Source organism: Engystomops pustulosus, chromosome 1, assembly GCF_040894005.1.
Source record: "Engystomops pustulosus chromosome 1, aEngPut4.maternal, whole genome shotgun sequence".
Taxonomy (NCBI): Eukaryota; Metazoa; Chordata; class Amphibia; order Anura; family Leptodactylidae; genus Engystomops; species Engystomops pustulosus.
This window is the reverse complement of record NC_092411.1, coordinates 114,373,804-114,399,003: the sequence shown is the minus strand read 5'-3', so window position 1 is coordinate 114,399,003 and position 25,200 is coordinate 114,373,804. Positions and strand designations below refer to the sequence as shown.

The window sequence follows — 25,200 nt, the reverse complement described above, 5'->3', positions numbered from 1 at the left end:
TGACTGGTTCAAGCAGCAGCATTTTTATTTTTTCCATTCCGTTCATGAATAAAGAATAGCTGGGCCATTATACAAGCTCTTATACTTCTTGTATCACTCCCTTCATCCTCATAGACTGTAAGCTCTTGTGAGAATGGAAATCCCTACGGAATATGGTGCTATATAAATAGATATTATTATAATTTGTAAGAGTGTGAACCTAGGGGGTGCTGGAGAGTGACCCACAACCAGGGTTGAAAATGACCTTGACCCCTCCCATCCCTGGCCAACTCCAGAGGGAGAGCTCACAGCAAGCCAGTGCTGTGTGTCTTGCAGTCAGCAGGAGGACTTGGGACCAGTTGGAGACAGACAGGTGGTCTGTCCCAAGAGGACTGGAATCCAGTAAGGACATTGTTTGGTTGAGCTCACTGAGAGCCAGAGTGCTGAGGAGGAACCCCAGCAGTGTTCCTTGAACCTAGAAGGTATCTAGGGTTCAAGAAGTGAGGTTGTGCCCTAAGTAGAGGCTAAGCTGTTTGTTATTTTTGTTCTTGTAATAGTTTTAAAGCTGAATAAAGCCGTTTCTTTTAGATTGCTACAAGCTCCTACGTTATTGTTTTGGCGCTCAGCACCACAAAATTCGCCTGTAAGGTCCAGAAGCTTCTACCTTTGATGCTAAGTTACCCCTATTATTACTCATTTTCTCTTTTTTATATGTTTATATGTAAATGGACTTTTGGGACATTTTACCCATTTTTAAATTTATTTTTATGCTTTGTTTTTAACTTATGCATTTTGTATAGGCTGCCATTTAGACTGCTCTGCTGTTTCTACCAGACAACCAGTCATATGCAGAGGACAGACGCAGGTTGTCTTTCAGAGAATATGTATTGCGATTGTTGGGTGCCAGTTGATGTAAGTATAAGACTTACTTGTGAAGGAAAGCTCTTTTAGATGCTGTGGTCACATCTAAAGATTAACATTTAAAGAGTAAACCACCGGCAGCCAACTCCCATGCGGCTCTGTGCCCACTACTGGCATAGTCCTAGCAGTTTGTAGGAAGCTTGTATGAGAATACTGCACTGCCTTTTTACATCCTTATACAAACTATGGGGCTAATAAGGACTTTAAAAGATGATGTAGTGGCAAGCGGTTTAGCAAGGGGTAGGCAACTTATTGAAAACCTTAACTGGTTAAGTATAAGACCCTGATAGGGTCACCCATATTATATTTATCCATGTAAAGTTTCACGGAAGCTGCGGGAACTTCCTGAAGTGTCCCATGTCCTGCTGATTTCTGGAGTCCCGTTTCCTGTGAGTCACATGAAACTTTATTATTATTATTATCTACTAAATGGTAAAAATATGGGCAAAACTATAGCGGAAAATGGAGTGGAGAAGATCAGAGCCTAGAGCAGCTTCTGTAAGTTCTATCTTCTTTCTCCTGCTCCAAAGCCGTCTGTGAACATCCATCTACCTGACACTGAAGTGTAGATTCTCGCTGATCAGTTAGGACGCTCTTGGGCACCCCAGGGGCATGGGGTCCCGGGCAGATACTTAAAACAGACTGTTTAGGATCTGCCATTGCGTATATGCTCATAATAAACAGAGTTTTGCACTTATTCAAATCTTCAGTGAGAACACAAATGATATAATGTGTACAATACATTGTATAAAAAGGGTGTTAATTAGAGTTGTTGCAAGGAAGACAATTAGAGAATAGGGCGATCAGAGTGCAGTGATAAACTATGAAGCTTGGAATTATTCATCTTGGAAAAAAAGATGTTTACAAGGTGATCTAAAACTTGAGAGAACAGTGCAGAAATCTATCTTTTTGCACCAAGCTTCTCACTGAGGTAACAGCTACTACTAGATCCTGGAATCCCATTGGATCCAAATGATTCTCTGCCACATAGGAAGATACCATAAAATAATGGTACGTGATTGGTAGGGCCCTATTACAGATTTTACATTGTGGCCCAAGGAATTTACGTCTCTGCCCAACATTTGAAGGTTACCAGAGCCGCGGTCACAAAGTTACAGCACAGTCTGAACTGTCAATATGAAAAAGAATATATTAATTAAAATGTATTATTATTTGCAAAAAAGATGACCGAGGAAGTGCCAATCCTATATGTAACCTATAAATCAATGTTTACCTCACAGATAACATGAATTACTTCTTCCAAAAGAATGTATTGTTTAGTTAGTACTACTGTTTGACACATACAAGAGTTGAATGCACTTGAACCGTGTTGTTACTATATTTATCTCATGATGTTATGCAACTTATGACGTTAAACTCCATTCACTTCTACAGCATTGTGCAAGATGTGGTTTTGTTAGTTTTACATAATGAATACATGGCTTAGAAGACACTAGTTTTTGCATAGCTATCTGCAACATCTCCCACTGGGGCCTATCCTGTCCCTGGGGCCTGGAAGCAGCGGGGGCCCAGAATACCGGAGTGGCTGGCGGTTGCAGCCTAGGGATACTGATGTCACGGTGCTTGGTATGGGGGCCGGAGGGCTGTCCTACAGCCTGGCAGGCCTACAGCAGGTGGTGTGTGCAAGAAATATGGAGGGAGAGGCTAAAGTACTGGTTCTCCATGGGGCAACCCCCTTTATGTCTGTAATATATGTCCCTGGGTAATGGATGGAGAGGCCGTGGTGGTGATACAGTCGTATCCAGGGATCAGACGGAGGCAACATTGTGCAAAATAACCCAAGGTTCTTTATTAGAACAACTGCAGGCAACGGGCCAAACGATCTTGTTACAGATTACAGGTTGATACCGGATTACTGGAGTGGTCATGGAGAGTGATCCTCAGGAGTTGGTTCACCAGCCTGGTAGAATATGCAGGCTGGGATGTGCTGCTGCTTTGTCCTGGGTGGTAGTTCTATGTGTAGCACTGAAGGTGTGCTACAAACTGTCTCTCTGGTCACTGACAGATCTGTGCTCTCTAGGGAGAGCTGGTGGTACAAACTGCTCCTGTGTCAGGAGCTAGATTCCGAGAGCTTCTCCTATGGTGAGAGCTCAGGCCTAAGAACTGCTCCTCTGTCAGGAGCTGGGGTATAAGAGCTGAGAGCTAAGACAGACTCTCTGCTCTGTAAAAGTGCATGGGGCCTAAGAGGGCTTGCCCTTTCTTGTCCAGGGGTTTTGTTAAACCCTGGTCAGGTGGTGGCTCACACTCCAGTTCATATAAAGGAATATCATTTAGTTAGCCCTTTATTTGTGCTGAAAAACTTGGCTTAAACACAAATATATAAGGTAATTATCTTGCTGGCCCCATTTTTTTAAAACATTTTTTGCTGAAAAAAATTAATGAATATACACTCACCGGCCACTTTATTAGGTACACCATGCTAGTAACGGGTTGGACCCCCTTTTGCCTTCAGAACTGGCCCAATTCTTCGTGGCATAGATTCAACAAGGTGCTGGAAGCATTCCTCAGAGATTTTGGTCCATAGTGACATGATGGCATCACACAGTTGCCGCAGATTTGTCGGCTACACATCCATGATGCGAATCTCCCGTTCCACCACATCCCAAAGATTATTATTATTGGATTGAGATCTGGTGACTGTGGAGGCCATTTGAGTACAGTGAACTCATGTTCAAGAAACCAGTCTGAGATGATTCCAGCTTTATGACATGGCGCATTATCCTGCTGAAAGTAGCCATCAGATGTTGGGTACATTGTGGTCATAAAGGGATGGACATGGTCAGCAACAATACTCAGGTAGGCTGTGGCGTTGCAACGATGCTCAATTGGTACCAAGGGGCCTAAAGAGTGGCAAGAAAACATTCCCCACACCATGACACCACCACCACCAGCCTGAACCGTTGATACGAGGCAGGATGGATCCATGCTTTCATGTTGTTGACGCCAAATTCTGACCCTACCATCCGAATGTCGCAGCAGAAATCGAGACTCATTAGACCAGGCAACGTTTTTCCAATCTTCTACTGTCCAATTTCGATGAGCTTGTGCAAATTGTAGCCTCAGTTTCCTGTTCTTAGCTGAAAGGAGTGGCACCTGGTGTGGTCTTCTGCTGCTGTAGCCCATCTGCCTCAAAGTACGACGTACTGTGCATTCAGAGATGCTCTTCTGCCTACCTTGGTTGTAACGGGTGGCGATTTGAGTCACTGTTGCCTTTCTATCAGCTCGAACCAGTCTGCCCATTCTCCTCTGACCTCTGGCATCAACAAGGCATTTCAGCCCACAGAACTGCCGCTCACTGGATGTTTTTTCTTTTTTGGACCATTCTCTGTAAACCCTAGAGATGGTTGTGCGTGAAAATCGCAGTAGATCAGCAGTTTCTGAAATACTCACACCAGCCCTTCTGGCACCAACAACCATGCCACGTTCAAAGGCACTCAAATCACCTTTCTTCCCCATACTGATGCTCGGTTTGAACTGCAGGAGATTGTCTTGACCATGTCTACATGCCTAAATGCACTGAGTTGCCGCCATGTGATTGGCTGATTAGAAATTAAGTGTTAACGAGCAGTTGGACAGGTGTACCTAATAAAGTGGCCGCTGAGTGTATAATCAAAATGGCCTATTTTATGCAATTCATTTTTTAAACATTTTGGAAAATTGAATTAAACAGGTCCCCTAAAGTTCTGTATATATCACACTTTTCTGTTCATTTTTTAGCAGTTATTACATCATCATCAAAAGCAGCATCACAATGGCAGGTAACACCTCTATCATGGGATCCACCATTCACAATAGGGGATGGTCATTTACTCTGCTGCCTGTGTATAAAACATGTCTAGAAAACCACATAGATGCCCTTTAAGCCCATGCTATATGTATTTTGCCTAAAAGGTCATTGGCGAACAAACCATGGATTATGTAAATCATTTAAATATGGTATTATAATGCAAATAACAAACGTGATTCTAAATATTATAAAGTTCTCATTATTTCTGAATTGTTTAATGTGTTTTAATACCTGTATCATATTTCACACAGCATAAAAGAAAAGTGTAAATATCCTACCTTTGATCAATGGAAGAATTGCCATTTGACAGCTCCTCTGAAAGTGTGCCACCTTGAGGAGGAATCTTTAACGTCAGCCCTGCTTCTTGTGACTTTAAGAGATGATCTATTTCGGTTTGTGCTCTGGTGCCATGCTTGTCTAGTTTACACAGTTCAAAGCTTTCCTCAAGGTCTATATAATCCTTATCCCTAAATGATGCCCAGTAACCCCCCTGTCTATCAGATTCTTCATAGAGACTCTCTGCCAAGTTATCACAATCTGCAGTATCTGCTCTACTAAAAATGTCTTCAGGGGAGGTATCCGAGGCCTCAGTCTGGCTCAGTATTATGCTCCAGCTGTGCTCATGTTCAGAGATTTCATCTGATTTCTTTTTACTCTCCCTCCTTTGAGGTAGGATAGAAGACGTTTTCTCTTCTAATTGAATGGAGTGGAATCCGGATACGAGGTTCATTTGTTTTTCACTACCATTTGTCATGGAGATTGACTGAAATGTATCTGGAGAGTCCATTGAATAAGCTGTACCAGACATTGTTTGTTGAGTCTCAACCCTAGTGTCTCTCAATGGAAAAATGTTTATTTCGCTTTTCACAGAAGCTACCACCCCATGAGGGCTAATCTCCAAATTGCAGCTCTCATCCATGGTCAGATTCACAGGTTTTGTATCATCCACAATGTTGCTGTCTTCTGCTTCCAACTCTACTCTATGGTCACGTTTTAACACTTGGTCTGGAAGAGCACTGGATTCTAGGATGAAAAATAAAATGTATATTAGAGTTTGGTCAGTTTTGGTTATTATGTAAGAAAGGTGAAGCATTTTAGTACTCCTTATTTAATAAATTCTTAGACTGAGTACTACTGATGAGGATTACAGATGGTATTACTAGCCCTGTTATTATGTCTTTATTACTGCAAAACAGCAGGTGTATACTGAACAGTCATGGATGAAAGCAAGAGGCCGTGTAATAAGCTAGCGATGATTTTTGCTTAAATAAAGTAGAACAAAATTGTAGTTTCCGTTTTACAGCAAAAGTAAAACAATATATTACAAAATATTAAAATTCTTACCATTAGAACATTGTGATGGACCAGTGCTGCCATCTGCTGGAAAGTTTTGTTTATGCCACCCTCCTTCTGTGAAACGTGTTCCACTCTCAGCTGAAGTTATTCTTAGCACAGATTCTTCCAGCGCTTCCTCTGTAGAAGAATAAGCATTTGTCTCTAAAATATCTTCCTCTGGTCTTTGCTTATGATCACTGTCTGTCATGGAAGCTGAGCATTCTTGGATAGTTATGTTAGAGGTATCTGACTTTATAGAATATTCATGTTCCATAGGCGATATGCTTTTCTCTTCATGGTTGCTGTAGATCATGTCACCATTATAAGATAGAGCTGACTCCTCAGAATCATCGCTATCATATTCACAGTCAATGTCCCCTAACTCTGTCAGGCTGACTGCTGGATCTGTTTGCTCTATTGTGTCGGATGACTGCAATGTATTGCTGTCACATGCAAGTGAAGGGAGTGAATGTGATATCTTTGTTTCTTCTTCATAAGTAATAACTTGTCTGTCTTTTGTACTTTCAGACAGAGCTCTTATCCTAGGAATATTGCTCCCCAGCATGCTCAAATGCTGCCTGCATGCCTGACTGTATTCATATTCTGGGCACAGGTCTGGGCTACCGGAAGCCTGAGAACTGTTTTCACAGCTATATAGTACATCAGGACTGCCACTCAGTGATATTTTAGTGTAAGTATTCTCAGCCATATTCCATAGGTCTGGTTCGACACAAAGGAATGGAGAGGACTGTTGAGTGTAGTCATCTAGAATGTCTGGGACATAGTCAGTTTGATTAGATCCTTCTGTGGATAATTCTTCACAGTATTCAAAGCTTCCTTCCATGTCATTGTTTTTATACATGTCATCAGGGGACAAATCATCCTCATGGACTAGCTTGGATTGTTCAATAGCATCCATAATCTCTGATGGATTTCTTTCAGCATCTAGAATGCATATGCTTTCCAGGTAACCATTATTGCTATGGCTGGAAATGTCTACATTGTCAGCTTTGTTCTCAACACTATTAGCTTGAATTTCAACTTCGCATGACAATAAATTTACATTACTTGAAGTTTCAATATCATCATTTGGACTAGTGAACTGATGTGAGTCACTATGTAAGAATGTGTCAATGTTTGACTGGAAGTATATTTGTGAAGGTGTCTCATGTTCTGGTTTAAAGCAATCTAATATGTACAACTGAGGATTTGAATCTTCATTTTGGTCTCCAGTTTCTGTTGGATATACAAGTTGGTTATCTTCCTCACACCGTTTATCATCTGGTTGTAAGTTGTTCAATGTAGGGTAACATAGATTGCCTGGAATCATTGTGAATGGATCTTGTTCATCTAATAGATTATTAAGACATTCTGCCTTGTCTTCTGTTTTATTAGACTCCACTGTGGAATGCTTAAAACAATCAAGTTGCTCCTCTAAACTTTCTTCTTCTGTGCCAGGAGTAGTTGAACTGGATTCAGTATCATTAAAGAATGTGGATGTTGTGTCTAAATCGAGTACCTTCTTCTGGTTACATTTTTTAACATTCCTATCCTTAGGATAAGACTGATCTAGAACATCATTTGACTCAGGGCTTGAGGAGGATTCAGAATCCTCGCAGATTTGTGTGTTCCAAATATCCAGATTCATAGGCACTTTACTGATAATACTGGATGATGAGTTTCCAGAATCCTCTTGATAAGTATTATTCTTTGACACATAGGAATGTTTTGTCTTATTTGGATGACAAATGCTATCATGTAACGTAGCCAACCTATCACCTAATTCTGGGCTTGGTGAACTGGAATTCGAAGAGTCACTTATATGATGACAAGGTTCCATTTTAAGATCTTGTAGAACATTTCCTTGCACAATAGCTCCATCTACATCTACTTTTGTAGGGTATATTTTAGGTTTAGAATGGATGTCACCATATAATACATTTTCCGTTATTTCAATAGCCCTGTTAGGGGATTGCTGTTTAGTACACAAACCTTTCTCATGCATAGTTTGATATATGTTTTTTGCCTCTGGACTCAAAGTCTCAGTACTCTGTGAGAAATGCTTGCTGTCTTTATTGTTGGCCTGGAACTGGGTGTCATTGACTGGGGACAAGTGGATAATACAGTTTACATTTTTATCATACTCATTACTTCCTTCCCTTAAATCTAAAACTGGGGATTTATTTAACAAATTGACATTTTGTAAATTGTCTAAGTCATCAGGAGTGTTTAAAGAGGAGGATTCAGTGTCATACTGCAAATCTGTTTCCCAAGTGTTTATTCCATCTCCCTCATTGTATGAAGTCACATAATCATCATGTGGTTTACTATCATCTTCAAACCTGTGTTCATTGAAAACATTTACCACCTTATTCAGTATATCAGGAGAAAGAGGTTTAATATTTGGCAGTGTAAATGCTTGATCATCCAGATCATTCAAACTGATATCTGAATTGGCTTTTGCATATGACTCATGATTCTTAAGGAGAACTTCATCTGGTAATTTATTTGGAGAAGATATTTGAGGATCACAATGTAAAAAATGACTCAAGTCGTTGTTTGTAAAGGGGAACTGAAGTGTATAATCAGTACATGTTTTGGCTACGTTTTCATCACTGCTTTTTATCAAATTCTCCCCATCTATGGATTCAAGGTTAAAGTCTTGCCATGAAGAAGGTGCCAGGTTATTTAAATGGTCACTTTTTTCTATCATGACGTTTTCTCCATCTATTTGGTCAGATGGTCTTGATTTTACTTTTGGATTTATAGTCTCGGCAGACAACTCATTCAATGCCATCTCTTCATTATTAGAAACCACTGGCTGATCATGAACTAGCTCAGTATTTGGCTCTTCCCATGCCTTCTCAGGTTCTTTTATATCATCTTCATACAAAGGAGAAGATACTGAATCTGAGGTTGAATAATTTGTATCTGGCGGAGAGACAATACAATCTTTGCTTGCACTCGGGTTTGTGAAGTCCAGACATCTATAAGACAAAAACGGGTCTTCCCAATCAATTTGGCCATCAATATTTGACTCTTTATTACTTTGAGAAAAATCCCACACACACAGATTTCTCTGTATCTGCCTTAAATCATTTGAAACTTCTTCATTAGGATTAAAGTATCGTATTTGTCCATTCAGAGATACTTCTTGGTTTGGGTTGTTACCTCCATCATTCAGATCAGAAGTACATTCTGACGAAAGGTCACTTGCTACTTCAGCCACTTCATTTTCTTTGGAAAAGTTTCTGTTATGATTAGCCCTATGTGAAGAATCCCATGTATCAAATGGATGATTGACAGATTGTTCAAAGCTTTCCTGGGAGCCACCCCATGGATCAGATGTTGCTTCAATGGGTTGGTTTGATTTCCATAAATCTGAAAATGTTCTGCTTTCCTGCTGTGTGTTATTTTCATGGTTGTCCCTGTTATGACATTTTAATACTTTCTTATGAAATGATCCAGCCATGTTTCCAGCTTCATGATTGTCTTTTTGCTTCTGGCCTTTCCATGAATCAGGACTATTGAACACAGGTTCCTGTTCACTCGAACTCCACATGTCGGCATATAGCAAGGCTTCTTGTGTTAAGTTTGGGTCACCTCCATTCCACCAGTTGGAGTATTTAACCTGAGGTTTTTCAGCAGCGCCTATTTCATTAATTTTCTCTATTACATCTTCCGGAAAAAAAGTTGGAGGTCCATTATCTAGTGGAGAACTTTCTACAAGACTGTTCATAGGTGTTGGAGGAATTTTAACATCTGCGAGTCCAGGAATATCAGAAGATAAAGGAGGGCTGATTTCAACAAGATCACTTACGCTGGGGTGTTTTTCACATAGATCCTCATGGTTTTCAGGACTATGCATGAAGTTATCATCAAACTCTACTAAACTAATATCTTGTACTTCTAATAATGTAGCCTTTCCAGATTTGGAATTCAGCAACTTTTGGGAACAGTTAGCTACTTGATCTCTGTAAAAGTGAGCTTGTTCTTTTTGAGCTGTAGCTTTCTGTCCCTCTGAGGAATCACTCTGAAAAAAAAAGTCATCAGCCATAGAGTAGTCTGCAGAATGTGATGAAGATTCAGAGCGCATATTAGGGGCCAAATCAAAGCCAAAAATGTCAAGATTATCACTATTATTCCTAGAGGAGGGTGTTTCTTCTTCAATGATTACACATTCTGGTATAGGGCTATAAGAATCAATTCCAGGAACAAAACTGTGATGAGAGCCAGATACTTCTGCTACTGGACTGTCATCACTAAGAAAAACAGAACTCTCTTTAGAAGACCTACTACTTCTTATTGTTGCAAGACCACTATCTGGGCTTACAAGATCAACATTGGCATCTACTTGGGCCTGCACTGATCCATTAATATCTTGTTGATTATCTGAGAAGTTAGATGGATTTTGTTGTGGGTCTACATCAGAGCCATATAACTCCATTATACCAGAAGATCCCTGAGAAAGAGGTGCACTACCAGCAACAGCTTCTGTTGAGGAAGTCCGGCTGTTGGGAACCATACCAATACGTCTTCTGTTAATGGATCCTTTGATTATTGCAGCCACTTGCTCACAGGTTACCAAAGGACTTTCTTGCTGATAAACAAAGAAACGGTCACATCCATAATCGGATGGTTCAAGATCAAGAAAAGGATTCTGGCACTCTTCCAATTCACAGCAGACCTATGAAATGTAAACATATTAATGTTATATACATGATGACACATGAACATACATCCATGTCTGGATACTAGAGCTTAAAGTGGTTGGCAACTAATAAGAAAGTTTACCAGGGTAAGAACAGGACTCTAATTGGGTCACCCTTATTATACTTAGCCTGGTAAACATTTTCTCTAGTCTTTAGGAGCCACCAAGGACATCCATAGGGTAATAGGGCACAGTGCTCTTGATCAGCCAAAAGTCCACAGGACACAGGAAATGGGAGGAAGTCCAGAGTCCTGATGCTTGTGGAACACATGGCTGCGGCTCCTACGGACTGCAGAGAGAGTTTAGCAGTGTAAGTTTAATATGAGTGACCATATAAGGGTGTTGTACTTAACCTAGTAAACTTTCTTATTAGCTGCCAGCCCTTTTAAAGTAAAGGTGTTAATATATATATATTATAATGTATCATATCATATAATGTATCATATTGGTGGTAAATATCCCATTTCAGTTTGAGTTTTTGTGCAAGACCATTTTTTGTTAAAATAGTTTTTAGTACTATTTGACACTGACATATTCAATTAATGATATACATACTTCTACAAAGCTCTGACAAAAAATAAAACATGTTGAAATCCAAAATCCAATCCTTGTTTGGAGGGCCAGTAGACATGAGATGGCCAGTTGGTTCAATTAAAACTGTCAGGTTCAGCCAACATGAATCTGATAGCTTCTCTTATCTGCACACTGCAGTGCTCTCTACCTCCTGCCCCTTCCCTTGCATTACAAGACCAACTCAGACACAGGCACTTCCTGCGGGCAAGCGAACGTGCAAAGACTTACTGTACAAGCTACAGATAAGATAAGGTCTTGAACCAAGGGGAGGAGCATACATAGCAGAGCTGACTGTGTGTGTTTTAGATGAGATAACAGAGCTGCATGTTTCATTGTGTCTTATATACATCTCATGACTCTGATCTGTCTCATCTCTCTTTTTCTATGTGTCAGATACCAGTAGACTGTTCAGAAGCTAAATTAAAGTGTAGCTACGTGTAACCTAAAAATCTAAGCACAATGTCAGCACACATCATCTCACGGAACAGGTTTCAAGTAATCTTTATTGTGTCAACATCAATAGGGGATTAAAATCTGAGAACTTTTTTTCATGGGAAACCCCCTTTTAGACTTGTATATTTAAATCTAGCAGTAGTCTAACTACAAAAAAATTAGCTCTAGTAAATAATAATATCCTATTTTGTGTTGTTGAAAGGTGGATTCCTACATTTGGATCGAAAACTTCACACTTCTGATGTAGCAGAGTCAATTTAATGTACTTTAATATTTGTAAAATCATAATAGTAATATCACTACTATACAACAGTGTCCACATGTCATGATGAGGTATAAGGAAAAAGGTTAAGAGACAATCCCTTAAAATGTCATTTTGATTTCATACTAATTTTCACAATGTTGTCATGTGATTCCCCCTTTCAAAACAAAAAAACAATAATGTACATATTGTGACAAATTTTGCTCTAAGCTACTTTGTTCTAAGCACTATCTCATTCGGATTGTGTACTGTACCCGCTATTTCATTGTGACTCGAACCCCTGCCCCTGCTTTCTGTGTTGTTTGTCAGTCTAGTTTTGTATCTGCACTGTAACTTACTGGGTGTGGCCAGTAAGTAGGTAGGTAAAAGCTTGGGGGCTCACTGTCATCCTGTGCCCTCTTACCACCATCCTTACACTCGCTTTATAAACAGTCACTGGATAGAATTACAGTATATCTTCACAGAGTAATGAAGTCCTGAATAATAAAGTAAAATATTATCTAGGTATGAAAAGATGTCATTTTAAGATTCATTTTACTATGTATTACAAACTTGAGAATGCTTAACAAAAAAAACCCCACGTTTTTTAACCATCAATATTCAGCATACATACTAATTAACGTGCTAATAATAACAGTGTATTCATACATAAAGAAGCAGACACCTTAGCAAGGGAATCAGCTCTTACCTGGTTACACAATTCTGGGTTCTCTGAATAGACAGCTATTTGTTGTCTTGTTGCCTGATCCCCTGATGAGTAGCTGGCCAAAAGAATAAGTATGTCAAACTCATACTTATCAAGAAATATTTTCAGATCACCAATGATGTTCCTGTAGCTCATTAAGTCCTGGTTGCAATGGAAAGAAAACAATACACTGAGATGTATGCAAAACATGAAAGGTAAAATAGCATGAAAAATACTGCAAGACTAAAAAAGGAACACTTTCTGTCACATCATAAAAGGGAAAGCTTTAAAATTATTGTTGCAGAGCTGTGAGCAGTCAAAAAAGGCACAAATAACCAAAATATGTTTTATAATAGCTAAAAAGGCACAAATCACTAGGCATGTTGGCATTCCTATTATTTCTTATAATACATGATGAATATATACATTAATGTACAGGGGCATCACTACAGTGGTAAAAGCCATCACAGCCACTATGGGGCCCGCAGTGTCAGGGGGCCTGTCATCTCACCGTATACTAAAGAATGGAAGATGTGCACCATTATATACATATTATGCTGCACATTGTACAGCATAATATGTATAATATATATATACATATATATATATATATATATATATATATATATATATATATATATATATATGTTGTATATATGCTGTATATGTGTGCATATACTGTATGTTTTGGGCGCCAGAGGGGCGGCCCTGATTCAGACTGAGCCCAGGATTTAAGACACATGCAGGATATCGGGCGCACAATCTTAGTGCATTATCGCTGGACACTCCATATTTCGTGAACTCCTCCGGACGGGTAAATAAATGTGCCCCTGTATGTTTATGTATATAGGTATATAAATCTGCGTGTATTTATGAGTGTAATATGAATATTAATTAAATGGCGTATACCCCATGCCTAGTCTGCGCTAGTATCCTTCTCCAGCTATAGTAAATTAAGCAGGGATTAATTTAAAATATAATAAAATCCTTGTGCCTGACCAGCCCTTTTTTAAAAAGTAGCATGTGCGGTTGAAAACCGGAAACCTGAAAACTGCCATACAATGCATGATAGATACCCCCCCTTTCCCCCACAAAGCGTAACCTCTCCTGAGATATTTAGGTAATGACTTAAAGTGGTACTACAAAGGTTGAGCATAGGAGCCTGCAGTACAATTTACACTGTATCAAAAAGTCATTCAACTGTAGTATAATAACCACCGGAGACAGTAAGGTGACGGGGGTTAGTGTACATTTACATAGCCGTATGCCTGCCCTGCCGCAGATAGAGAGGAGGTGATCCCTCCCCCCTGCAAAGAGAAAAGCGGTGCACATGTGGGGTACTGAACTGCCGCCGGACCACCATTGCCGTCTATGGGGACAAATATGCGGCCGCAAATTTGCAACCGCATATATGTCTGAATGTACCCTTAGAGTTGGCAAAGAAGCTATAATGAGGAAAGTTTAATCAACATCCTCTCTGGTCTGATCCTCTTGATGATGTCAGTGTATTTCATGAGTATAAGAGAGTTACATAGTTAAATAGTATATACAGTTGAAAAAAGACACATGTCCATAAGGTTCCACCAAAGAAGGTATTGGGTGAGGAAGGGATATAAGGGAAACAATTCTATACTATAACAGTACCATCAAAGTATTTAGATGTTAAGAGGGATCTAGGCCCTTCTTAAGGCTCTCCGCTGTGCCTACTCCACAGATTCACGGTTCTCACAGTAAAAAAGCCTTGTCGCCTCGGTGGTTAAACCTTGTTTTCTCCAGACGCAGACAGTGCCCCCTCATCTTTTGATTTGATTTAACCTGAAACAACTTTGCACCAAATTTCAGTTTGTGATATTCTGATTATTCATTAATGTAAACATATGACTATGAGGTATCTGTGAACTCTATACATGTTCATCTATTACATTTAGGAGATAAGCAGGTAAATATTTTCAGTTTGGAGCACATTTTTTGCCATCAAAGTAAAATTGTATGTATTTTTTAAAAAAATTTACACTTTGCATCAAAAATTCACAGAATGTAATTTTAAAAATGAGGTGAGTGAATTTAGAAAATATATGGTTTGTTGGGGTTTAGTATAATTCTTTTTGCTGTAATTTCCGTTTTATTTGTAAACATCAAAAATTGCACTGGCCAATAACGCAGCACAATTTCCAGAAATGGCTGGCAGTGAAAGGGTTCATGCTACACATGCTGCAGTATGTGGGAACCAGGATGTGAAGAAGAAACTTTCTAAGTTTAATCTATTACCACCAGGGCCGGCTCCAGGATTCGGTAGGCCCCTGGGCGACAGGGCCTCAGCCGGCCCCTTTGCATTGAATATACAGGCGGTCCCCTACTTAAGGACAACTGACTTACAGACGACCCCTAGTTAAAGACGGACCCCTCTGCCCACTGAGACCTCTGGTGAAGCTCTCTGGATGTTACTATAGTCCTAGGCTGCAATGATCAGCTGTATGGTGTCTGTAATGAAGCTTTATTGATAATCCTTGGTCCCATTACAGCAAAGTAGAAGTCCAGCTTAGTTTATCTGCTGGCCAGTCAGCTATTCTTTAAAAACAGTATAACCCACAGACTGGCAGCGATGTGTTTTATGACCCTGTTTCTCTGATTTAACCTCTGATCTACCGCTGTCTTTCCCGGAAGATCTATTACACTGACACTTCTGCAGGACGGCACATGGTAGCGTGGGGTGTTCAGCTCTGCTGCTTGTAAGCTATGCTGCTTTCTGTAGTGCTCCGAGCCCGCGCTGTGCCGTAGAGCAGTACAGCTGATTGAGTGCTCGGCTGTGGAATTTCACGACCCTGACTGCATGTATTGAAGCTCCAGCAGTACACTGATGTCACCTCACCGATGTTTGCCGGTGAATGAACTCTTTCCCTGAAGTGAGTAGCTGTCGCCCCAGTCCGGCCCTTTCACTGAGCAACCCCCTCGCTCTGCAGGGTCACCTGCCGAGCAGCCCAGTTGAGAAGCGACAGTGAGAAAAGTGCCGTGGGCCCTTCTGGAAGCTGTGGGCCCCGGCACTTGCCCGGGTATGCCGGGTGCTGACGCCGGCCCTGATTACCACATTAAATTGTTATTTAAAAGGTTTAGAGGCTTTAAGGTTTAGATCAGATATATACAATACAGGCAGTCCCCGGGTTACATACAAGATAGGGTCTGGAGGTTTGTTCTTAAGTTGAATTTGTATGTAAGTCGAAACTGTATATTTTATAATGGAAGTTTTAGACAATTTTTTTTCTTTTGCCCCAGTGACAATTGGAGTTTCAAAATTTTTGGTGTAATTGGACCAATAATTATCAATAAAGCTTCATTACAGACATCTTACAGCTGATCATTGCAGTCTGGGACTATAGTAAAGCATCCAGAGAGCTTCACCAGAGGTCACATGGGGCAGAGGGGTCCGTCTGTAACTATGGGTTGTCTGTAAGTCGGGTGTCCTTAAGTAGGGGACCGCCTGTACATATATACAAATACAAAGGTGTGGAATCAAGAGAGGTGTTCGCAAGGAAGGTGGATGCTTTCTGGGCAGTAATTACATCAGCCAATATATCCTCCCTTACTTTTATTCATCTCCTATACTTGAGTGAGCCAAATTAACAATGACCTGGCTACATTAGTGCCCAAATTAGGTTCATCTGCTGCACCTGAGGATTCCCAGGACCTGCAAAGAAAACTGAATGCTTTATTATCCATGGGATCTTCTAAAAACCCGAATCCTTAAATGGTAGTGAGGATTTCCTTGAAATCTTAGGTAGCCACCTTAGAAGCTCTATCCTAGGATCGTGTATCACATTTTTGTGAACAGGAAAAACTCTTTTTGGATTATCACCATGACCCTGAAACCCCCTTTTGGCGTCTCCCCAAGTCTCTGTCCTGTATAGACTTTTGTTCTTTATCTTTACCAATAAATTTAAAAATACCATCAAAACAAAAAAAGCAAAAAAGCTGGGTAAGGACTGTACTCCCTGCGACCAAATCATACTGTAACGGTGTCTTTCACAGCTGGTTCGGATGGATCTTCTCTACCCACTTCTCCATCCAAGATCATTATTGCCAGAAGAGATAGAGATAAAGTCACAAACTGAATTAAAGAAGGCTTCTCATGGGCTGTGGTTGGCTGGAGGTGCATTAAGAACACAAATTACTTGTGCAGTTCTAGAGCTGAGGCATCTCTAACAGTCAGCTTTATAATCTTCCATACTCAGAATTTCATGGAAATACATTTGTATTTGTTTCTCTGTCTTTGCCTGGTTGGGTTTAAAGGGGTCACAATCATTAACCACAAAGGAATGCTCTTTTTTTATACAAGCCAAGTAACCTTCTAGAAATCTAAAACACTATGGGGCACATTTGCTAAGCAGTCTGCACAAGAATTCAGGCGTAGATTGCACATAAATACATGTGCAAACTGGTTGCACATGTATTTATAAATTGTCTGTACTAGTATTGTATCGCAGCTGCACTATGCACGCCGTGACACAATCTCATGTACAGAAAGGGATGTTCTGGTTCTTACTCCCACCGACCACCACATTTATGTTGGCAAGTCCAACAGAAATATGGCGCATGCCCCTTGAGCTGAGTGCACCAGAAAAAAATCTGGTACACATAGTTCCACACATTCATGTAGACTAAGGTCCAGTGTTGCCTGCCACACTTAGTGCAGTTTGACTTACTATTAGTAAATGTGGGCCTATATTTTTGTGGTGTAACATGTTACATTTTTTTTCTACAAATAAGGCCATTTAATTATGGTGCAATTGACATAGAATTCTATGTAGGACTTTAGAAGGAGGTAAATGCAAAGCATTACAGGGCTTGTAGGGAACTACCATTCAGTGTAATGCTTTTGTTTCCTCCCAAAGGAGTAAATTGTGTCATGGAACATTCCCTTTTAAGGGATATTCTGGCTTTGTGAAGTTAGCCCCTATCCACATGAGTGAGTGCGATGCAACCAACTCACATCACATTCGCAGCATGTGCTGGCTGAAATGTCTGACCAAAGGTTGGTTTATACCTAGAATTATGTATTATGATCCTTTCTAGATCAATATGGTTGGTAAATGTATCATATTTACCCATATATCATTTACTGTAACTCCCTACTAATCGGTCTTCCACTCACTAAACTCTCTCCTCTACAATCTATACTTAATGCAGCAGCGAGGCTCGTCTTTCAGGACAAACACTACACAGATGCCTCTAGTTTGTGCCAATCACTGCACTGGCTGCCTGTCTTCTTCCGAATTCAGTTTAACCCCTTCCCGTCGCTGCCCTTTTTCGATTTTGCGTTTTCATTTTTCACTCCCCACATTCAAAAATCTGTAACTTTTTTATTTTTCCATGTACAGAGCTGTGTGATGGCTTATTTTCTGCTTAACAAATTACACTTCAAAATGGTGGTATTTAATATTTCATGCCGTGTACCGGGAAGCGGGAAAAAAATTCCAAATGCAGTGAAATTGGTAAAAAAAAACACATTTGTGCCGTATTCTTGTGGGCTTGGATTTTACGGATTTCACTGTGCACCCCAAATGACATGTCTACTTTATTCTTTGGGTCGGTACGATTACGGGGATACCAAATTTTTATAGGTTTTATAATGTTTTCATACATTTAAAAAAATTAAAACCTGTACAAAATTTTTTTGGGGGATTTTGCCATCTTCTGGGGCTAATAACTTTTTCATACTTTGGTGTATGGAGCTGTGGGTGGTGTCGTTTTTTGCGGATTTTGATGATATTTACAATGTTATCATTTTTAGGACTGTACCTTTTGATCACTTTTTATATAATTAAAAAAAAATTTTTAAATGGCAAAAAAGTGCCATTTTCGACTTTGGGCGCGATTTTCCGTTACGGGGTTAAACGCAGTGAAAAACCGTTATCATATTTTGATCGGGCATTTTCGGATGCGGCAATACCTAATGTGTTTATGATTTTTACTGTTTATTTATATTTACATCAATTCTAGGGAAAGGGGGGTGATTTGAATTTTTAGGTTTTTTTATTATAATTTTTTTATTTTAATTTTTACTATTTTTCAGACTCCCTAGGGTACTTTAACCGTAGGGTGTCTGTACGATCCTATCATATACTGCCATACTACAGTATGGCAGTATATGGGGATTTTACTACTCATACATTACCATGTGCTGAGAGCACATGGTAATGAATGGGTTAACCCGAAGTAGCTTCGGGTCTCCACCCTATATCCTCTTACTGTCCGTTATCTGGCAAACACCAGATATATAGCAAGTTCCAGGCTTCTCTGCAGTCACTTTCACCTTAGACCTGATAAATAAGATGGCGGCTGATGGCTGGTTCATCTAATTTTTATTTATTAAATTATTTTATTTTCTTCCCTTATAAAGAATGGCTGGGCCATTATACAAGCTCTTGTGTCACCCCTTCATCCTCATAGACTGTAAGCTCTTGTGAGCAGGGCCCTCACTCCTTTTATTCCATTTGAATGTTTCTGCTCTGTTATGTTTTATTTTATTTATATGTGTCCCCTATGATATGTAAAGCGCTACAGAATATGATGGTGCCATATAAATAAAGATTATTATAATTATTGTTATAATGGTAGATCAGATTAATTGATAATGTTGTAGAAAATAAAACAATAATTAAATCTAAAAAAAATGATCAATCAATCTGCATTTTTCATATTCACCACTAGGTGTCAGGAAACTATTGATGTATTTCAGGTTGTTTAGGGTTAGTATATTTGATGAAACAGTATATGGATACTGCTATGGTCTAAGGACAAAAAGCAACCCAAATTCAGAATTGTTATTACTAATTCAGAAGCAGAGGGATAACATATAACTACTTTTATTAGATACAGGCAGTGATTAAAACCATGCAAACCATATTAAGTTATTGGTAGCAGATTACAGAGTGAAATATTTTAAAACAAATGTGTCACCAGGATCGTCATTTTTAGCATTGCCTATGCTTTGCTGATTTTAAAACCCCCTTATTAGCATTATCAGCATTTAATTTTAGTACTATATAAGTTTCATTCACATTACCTGGCTCCCTTCCAGCGGCATGAGGTGAGTCCTGTGTGTGCACCCTGCAAATAATAAGCCCTCATATGTTTGCATTACAAAATTTTATAGCCTGTACAATGTGACAATACAAATCTGTGAATGGCATTGCTTTCATTCTATGCCTGGCCTTTTACCACCACAGATGGGGTATCAGTATACTCGGGAGAAATTGGGCATTAAACTTTGCAGAGCATTTCATCATATTATTCATTATGAAAGTGTCATTTTTGGCCTAAATTAATGTTTTTTCCCAAAAATGTCAAAAGTTTCTAAATCGCACTTCCATTTTGTTCTAGCCCATGTGAAACACGTAAAGGGTTAATAGACTTAAGTTGTTTTACATACATTGAGGGGTGTAGTTTTATAGTGGGGTAATTTATGGGGTTTTACTATTATTTAGGCTTTTCATAGTCACTTGAAAGCTGAGTTGTCCCTCAAAATGTGAGTTTTGGCGATTTTCATGAAAATTAGAACGTTCTGAGCCTCATAACCTTCTAGAAAAATGAGAGGATATATAAAATATCATTCTGACATAAAGCTCATATTTCGGAAATGTTAGTTATCAAGCCTGTTGGGTATTTTAACTATCTGCCTGGAAAGCAGAACATTTCAAAAATTCCGAACTGTTGCCAAATTTTACATTTATTTCAGAATGAAACTCAAAACTTAAATAATTAACATGAAGTAAAGTGTGTCACGAGAAAACAATCTCAAAATCACCTGGTTATGTTAAAGTGTTTCGAAGTTCTAACCAAATTTCGTGACAAATGTCAGATTCAAAAAATCGAGTATGGTCACTTAGCCCATAACAAGCATCCGTGATAAGGGGTTAATCAAAGTAAACAGTAATTCAATGACGCTTCATGCATGACGCTACATAGAGAAATAATGCTCAGAAGCTCAACATAGAAAATATTGTTGACTACAGTTTCTAAGGCAAGACAAATGTTTGCCAATGCACAGTAGACCAGTGTAGGTAAATGGATAAATGATAAGTGTCTAATCAAAGATAATAAAACAGAGGTTCTGTGCTCCTCATGTGAATGAAGTGATGATCACGTATGGGCACTATTACATTTTTTAAGACCATAAGCCTGTTGATTGTTTATTATTATGAGACAGTCCTTGACAACAATATCTCTTAGGCCCTATTTGCTCTTACATAAATACTTTTTATTACGTTTCTGTTTCCTTTTGTAGTAATTGATTTATCCAATAAAAGGAAATGATGCAATAAAAATGTAATGTTTCCCTTCTATGAGATTTTTGGATTTTTTTTTCTAATCATAGTCACACTGAATATGCCGACCACTCCCTTTGCAGATTGAGCTCTGTAAAAAAAAAAAGTTCTTTTCAGTGACTGATAACCTTCCCTATATAAATATGTGTAATAAAAACAACTGCCCACTAGACTCCTTATCCTAATATATCAATCTTCCCAACTTCTCCTGCCCTAGGGCATGATGATGGCATATCAGACTGTATGTTAATGTTTTCAAGAATATGATGGTATTAATGTTATTCATTATTCTTCTTGTTTTTTACAGCATAACCTAAGTTCTTAAAAAAGATGATAGAAATTATATCAGTCACTGTCCAAAAAGGCCATATAATATTATTTACCTGTCTCAGGAACATAATCAGGGCTATTTCACAAGTATTTTCAGTATGTTTATGGTGTGTGAGTGGAATATGAGGTACCTGTAAAAAACCTATAGAAACATACAAAGTCTCTGGAGGCCACAGTCCTATGACCTTGTGCAGGCATCCTTTGTATAAATATATTTATTATTCATAAAGCTTATAAATCATTTTAACCCTTGATAGTTAAGTATAAACTATAATTCCTAAAATCTGCCAACAATCCCAGTGATGTCAAGAAAAAAACAAGAGCTGAATAAAACATTTCGAGAGACTCTGGAACTAACTGTGTCAATATTAACCTGACCAAATTAAGAACAAACTGTCTTTCTTGTTCTTCCCTCTCCTCTCATGGAGAGCACAATATGGCTTTTGTCAGAGGTGCTTTATCATTTTGGCTCAAGGAAACTGTCAGTACACTTTGGGAATCGTTATTCATGGGCCGATATCCTGATGGGTCTAATGAAGCCTTTCTGCTGACAAGTCATTTGCTAAAAATACCCTGCAATATAAAGTATTAGTAGGAAGGGAAATTCACTGAGGTTCCAGGAGTTAAATATTGTTGTAGAGAAATGAAGTTTATAAATCTTGTCTTCTGCAGCATTCATCATATATATATTTTGTTAAATGATTTACTTCTCTCCTGTTGACAAACTTTGTAGTATATGCTTAAATTGCCACATATTAGGGTAAACACCAATTGCGCTGCACACATGCAGAGCCAACAGTCTGTGTGCCATTTGTTGCAAATCTAAGCTAATTACCAAAAGACCCCTCTTGAAGATAAAAAAATACCATTTTTTTTTTAAAAGTTTGAGTTCAGCTCATCTATGTTCAACTACATTTTGTAAAAGCACGATTTGCCTGGGTTTACATGTTTTTCATATACATGTATGTGAGAAGAATTAAATACATAAAATCCTTTAAACTTATTTTTTATTTGATGCAACCGGATGACAAATTAAGAAAAATAAATGTTTACACCCTTAATTATAATTTCTGGACTGATGAAAAACAGAACTTATTTATTAACCCCTTAACGACTTGGCCTTTTTTAGTTTTTTCACTTCCATTTTTCACTCCCCACCTTCAAAAATCTATAACTTTTTTATTTTTCCACATAAAGAGCTCTGTTATGGCTTATTTTCTGCGTAACAAATTGCACTTCGTAGTGACGGTATTTAATATTCCATGGCGCGTGCTGGGAAGCGGGAAAAAAATTCCAAATGCAGTGAAAATGGTGAAAAAACACATTTGCAACGTTTTCTTGTGGGCTTGGATTTTACAGCTTTCACTGTGCGCCCCAAATGACATGTCTACTTTATTCTTTGGGTTGCTACGATTACGTGGATACCAAATTTGTATAGGTTTTATAATGTTTTCATACATTTAAAAAAATTAAAACCTCCTGTACAAAAATGTTTTTTTTATTTTGCCATCTTCTGGCGGCAATAACTTTTTTTTGGACGCTATTTTCCGTTATGGGGTTAACGCAGTGAAAAACCGTTATTATATTTTGATAGATCGGACATTTTCGGACGCGGCGATACCTAATGTGTTTATGATTTTTACTGTTTATTAATATTAATATCAGTTCTAGGGAAAGGGGGTGATTTGAATTTTTAGGTTTTTTTATTATAATTTTTTTTTTAAAACTTTTTTTTACTTTTACTATTTTTCAGACTCCCTAGGGTACTTTAACCCTAGGTTGTCTGATCAATCCTACCATATACTGCCATACTGCAATATGGCAGTATATGGGGATTTTACTCCTCATTCATTACAATGTGCTGATAGCTGATAGCACATTGTAATGAATGGGTTAAAATGAGACAGCTTCGGGCCTTCGTGAGACCCGAAGCTGTCATGGCAACGGATCACCGTTCCCCGTGACGTCATCGAGGAGCGAAGATCCGCGGCAAGATGGCTTTGCCGGCGCCGATCGCTACTAGTACGGCGCGCATCGGGAAGGGGTTAAAATAAATCATTTTAAATTTTTGAATTTAAGGATACATATACACAGCTGTGCACTGTAGAGGAGAAGGGGGTTACCCCTCCATAGAGAAAAGCGGCGCACGGCTGCACACACGGGGAAAGATAGAGCATGCACCGTTACTGCAGCTGGGCCGCCATTGCCCTCTATAGGGACATATATGCATCCCCACAAATGGTTGTCTGAATGTACCCTAAGGCTGCATTTACACGGGCCGTATCCTGGCAGACATACGTCTGGCGCCATGGAGAGGAGGAGGGTTGACTCCCATTACCCAATGCCAGCCTATAGGGGATGTATATAGGCCGCAAAATTGCAGCCGTATATACGTTCCCCAGCGGTCGTGTGAATGTAGAATAAATCTGATGTTAAACGTACAGCACAAATGTTTTAGGGGAGTGTAAAGAAAAATGCAGATAAAGTAAAAAAGTGTTAATAGAAGTATTTTCAGAATGGAGAAAAACAAGTCCTGATCTCAACATCATTAAATCTTTCTAGGATTATATAAAGTTATTATGAGCAAGCCTGTAGCCACATATCATCTGTGATTAGTTGTCTGGAACAATCTCCTTGATGGAAAAATGTGCAAGTGTATCCAGAAGAATTGATGTTGTTTTGAAATCAAAGTGGGGTGACAACTTCCATTGAAATGCTCCATATTTTTTTCAGCTCATTTACTTTTGATTTTGTTAATTTATACATTCTTAATTTGGACCCAATTCACAGACCTGAAGATATCAGCTCACCAACCAGGTGCACATTCCAAAGGGACAGTCCTCTCTGTGTCCCATGACAATAAATGAACAACACATCAGTACACAGCAAGTAATCTGACGCGTTATTGACCATCAAAGTCCATCAAAGTCCTGATTCTGGGAATCAGCATAATTTATATACAAATGGATCCTTAAAATATAAGCTAATATGTAATTAGTAGTTATTTAATATTTAGCTCCCTTAGCAGAAAAATGCTGCTGACATAGACTATAATGAAGAATTAAAATGCTACTGGCCCTTTAACCTCTTAACGCTCTGCGCCGTAGCTCTACGGCGCAGAGGTATAAGGGATGTATGAAGAGGACCTCTTCATACAAAGGTGGGAGTTTTTGCATTTTGCACAAAACCCCCACCGCTAATAACCGCGTTCGGTGCTTGCACCGGTCGCGGCTATTAACCCTCTCAACGCCGCCGGCATCTTTATTACGATCGCCGCGCCCCCGAACGTCATCGGGGGGCGGCGATCGGTTACCATGGTAGCCTCGGGTCTTCTTTTGACACGAGGCTACATGGCTTATGCAGGTTCGTTACAATGAGCCAGTGGCTCATTGTAATGTATGACCTGCAAAAATGCCATATATTGCAATACTGTAGTATTGCAGTATATGGTAGGAGCGATCTGACCATCTAGGGTTAATGTACCCTAGATGGTCTAAAAAATAGTGGAAAAAAAAAGAAAAAAAAAAGTTTAAAAAATAAAAAATTAATAAAATATTAAAAATTCAAATCACCCCCCTTTCCCTAGAACTGATATAAAACATAATAAACAGTAAAAATCACAAACATATTAGGTATTACCGCGTCCCAAAATGCCCGATCTATCAAAATATAAAAACGGTTACGGGCGGCGGTGACCTCCGAGGCGGGAAATGGCGCCCAAATGTCCGAAATGCGACTTTTACACCTTTTTGCATAACATAAAAAATGAAATAAAAAATGATCAAAATGTCACACAGACCTCAATGGTAGCATTGAAAACGT

The 25,200-nt window shown here is 39.0% G+C and overlaps 1 protein-coding gene across 9 annotated transcripts in view; it reads right to left on the bottom strand.

The window, feature by feature from the left end:
- Positions 1-25,200, bottom strand: part of PRUNE2 (prune homolog 2 with BCH domain) — a 202,736-nt gene that overhangs the window by 81,755 nt on the left and 95,781 nt on the right. For all 9 annotated transcript variants that reach the window (XR_011855581.1, XR_011855583.1, XR_011855582.1 and 6 more), the window contains exons 7-9: positions 12,731-12,889; positions 6,053-10,730; positions 4,987-5,731 (exon numbers count right to left, since the gene is read on the bottom strand). Coding sequence is in view for 6 of the 9 variants with exons in the window: in XM_072150917.1 (XP_072007018.1) it covers positions 4,987-5,731; positions 6,053-10,730; positions 12,731-12,889 (5,582 nt within the window). In the remaining 3 variants the exon portion in view is untranslated. The remainder of the gene's footprint in view (positions 1-4,986; positions 5,732-6,052; positions 10,731-12,730; positions 12,890-25,200) is intronic.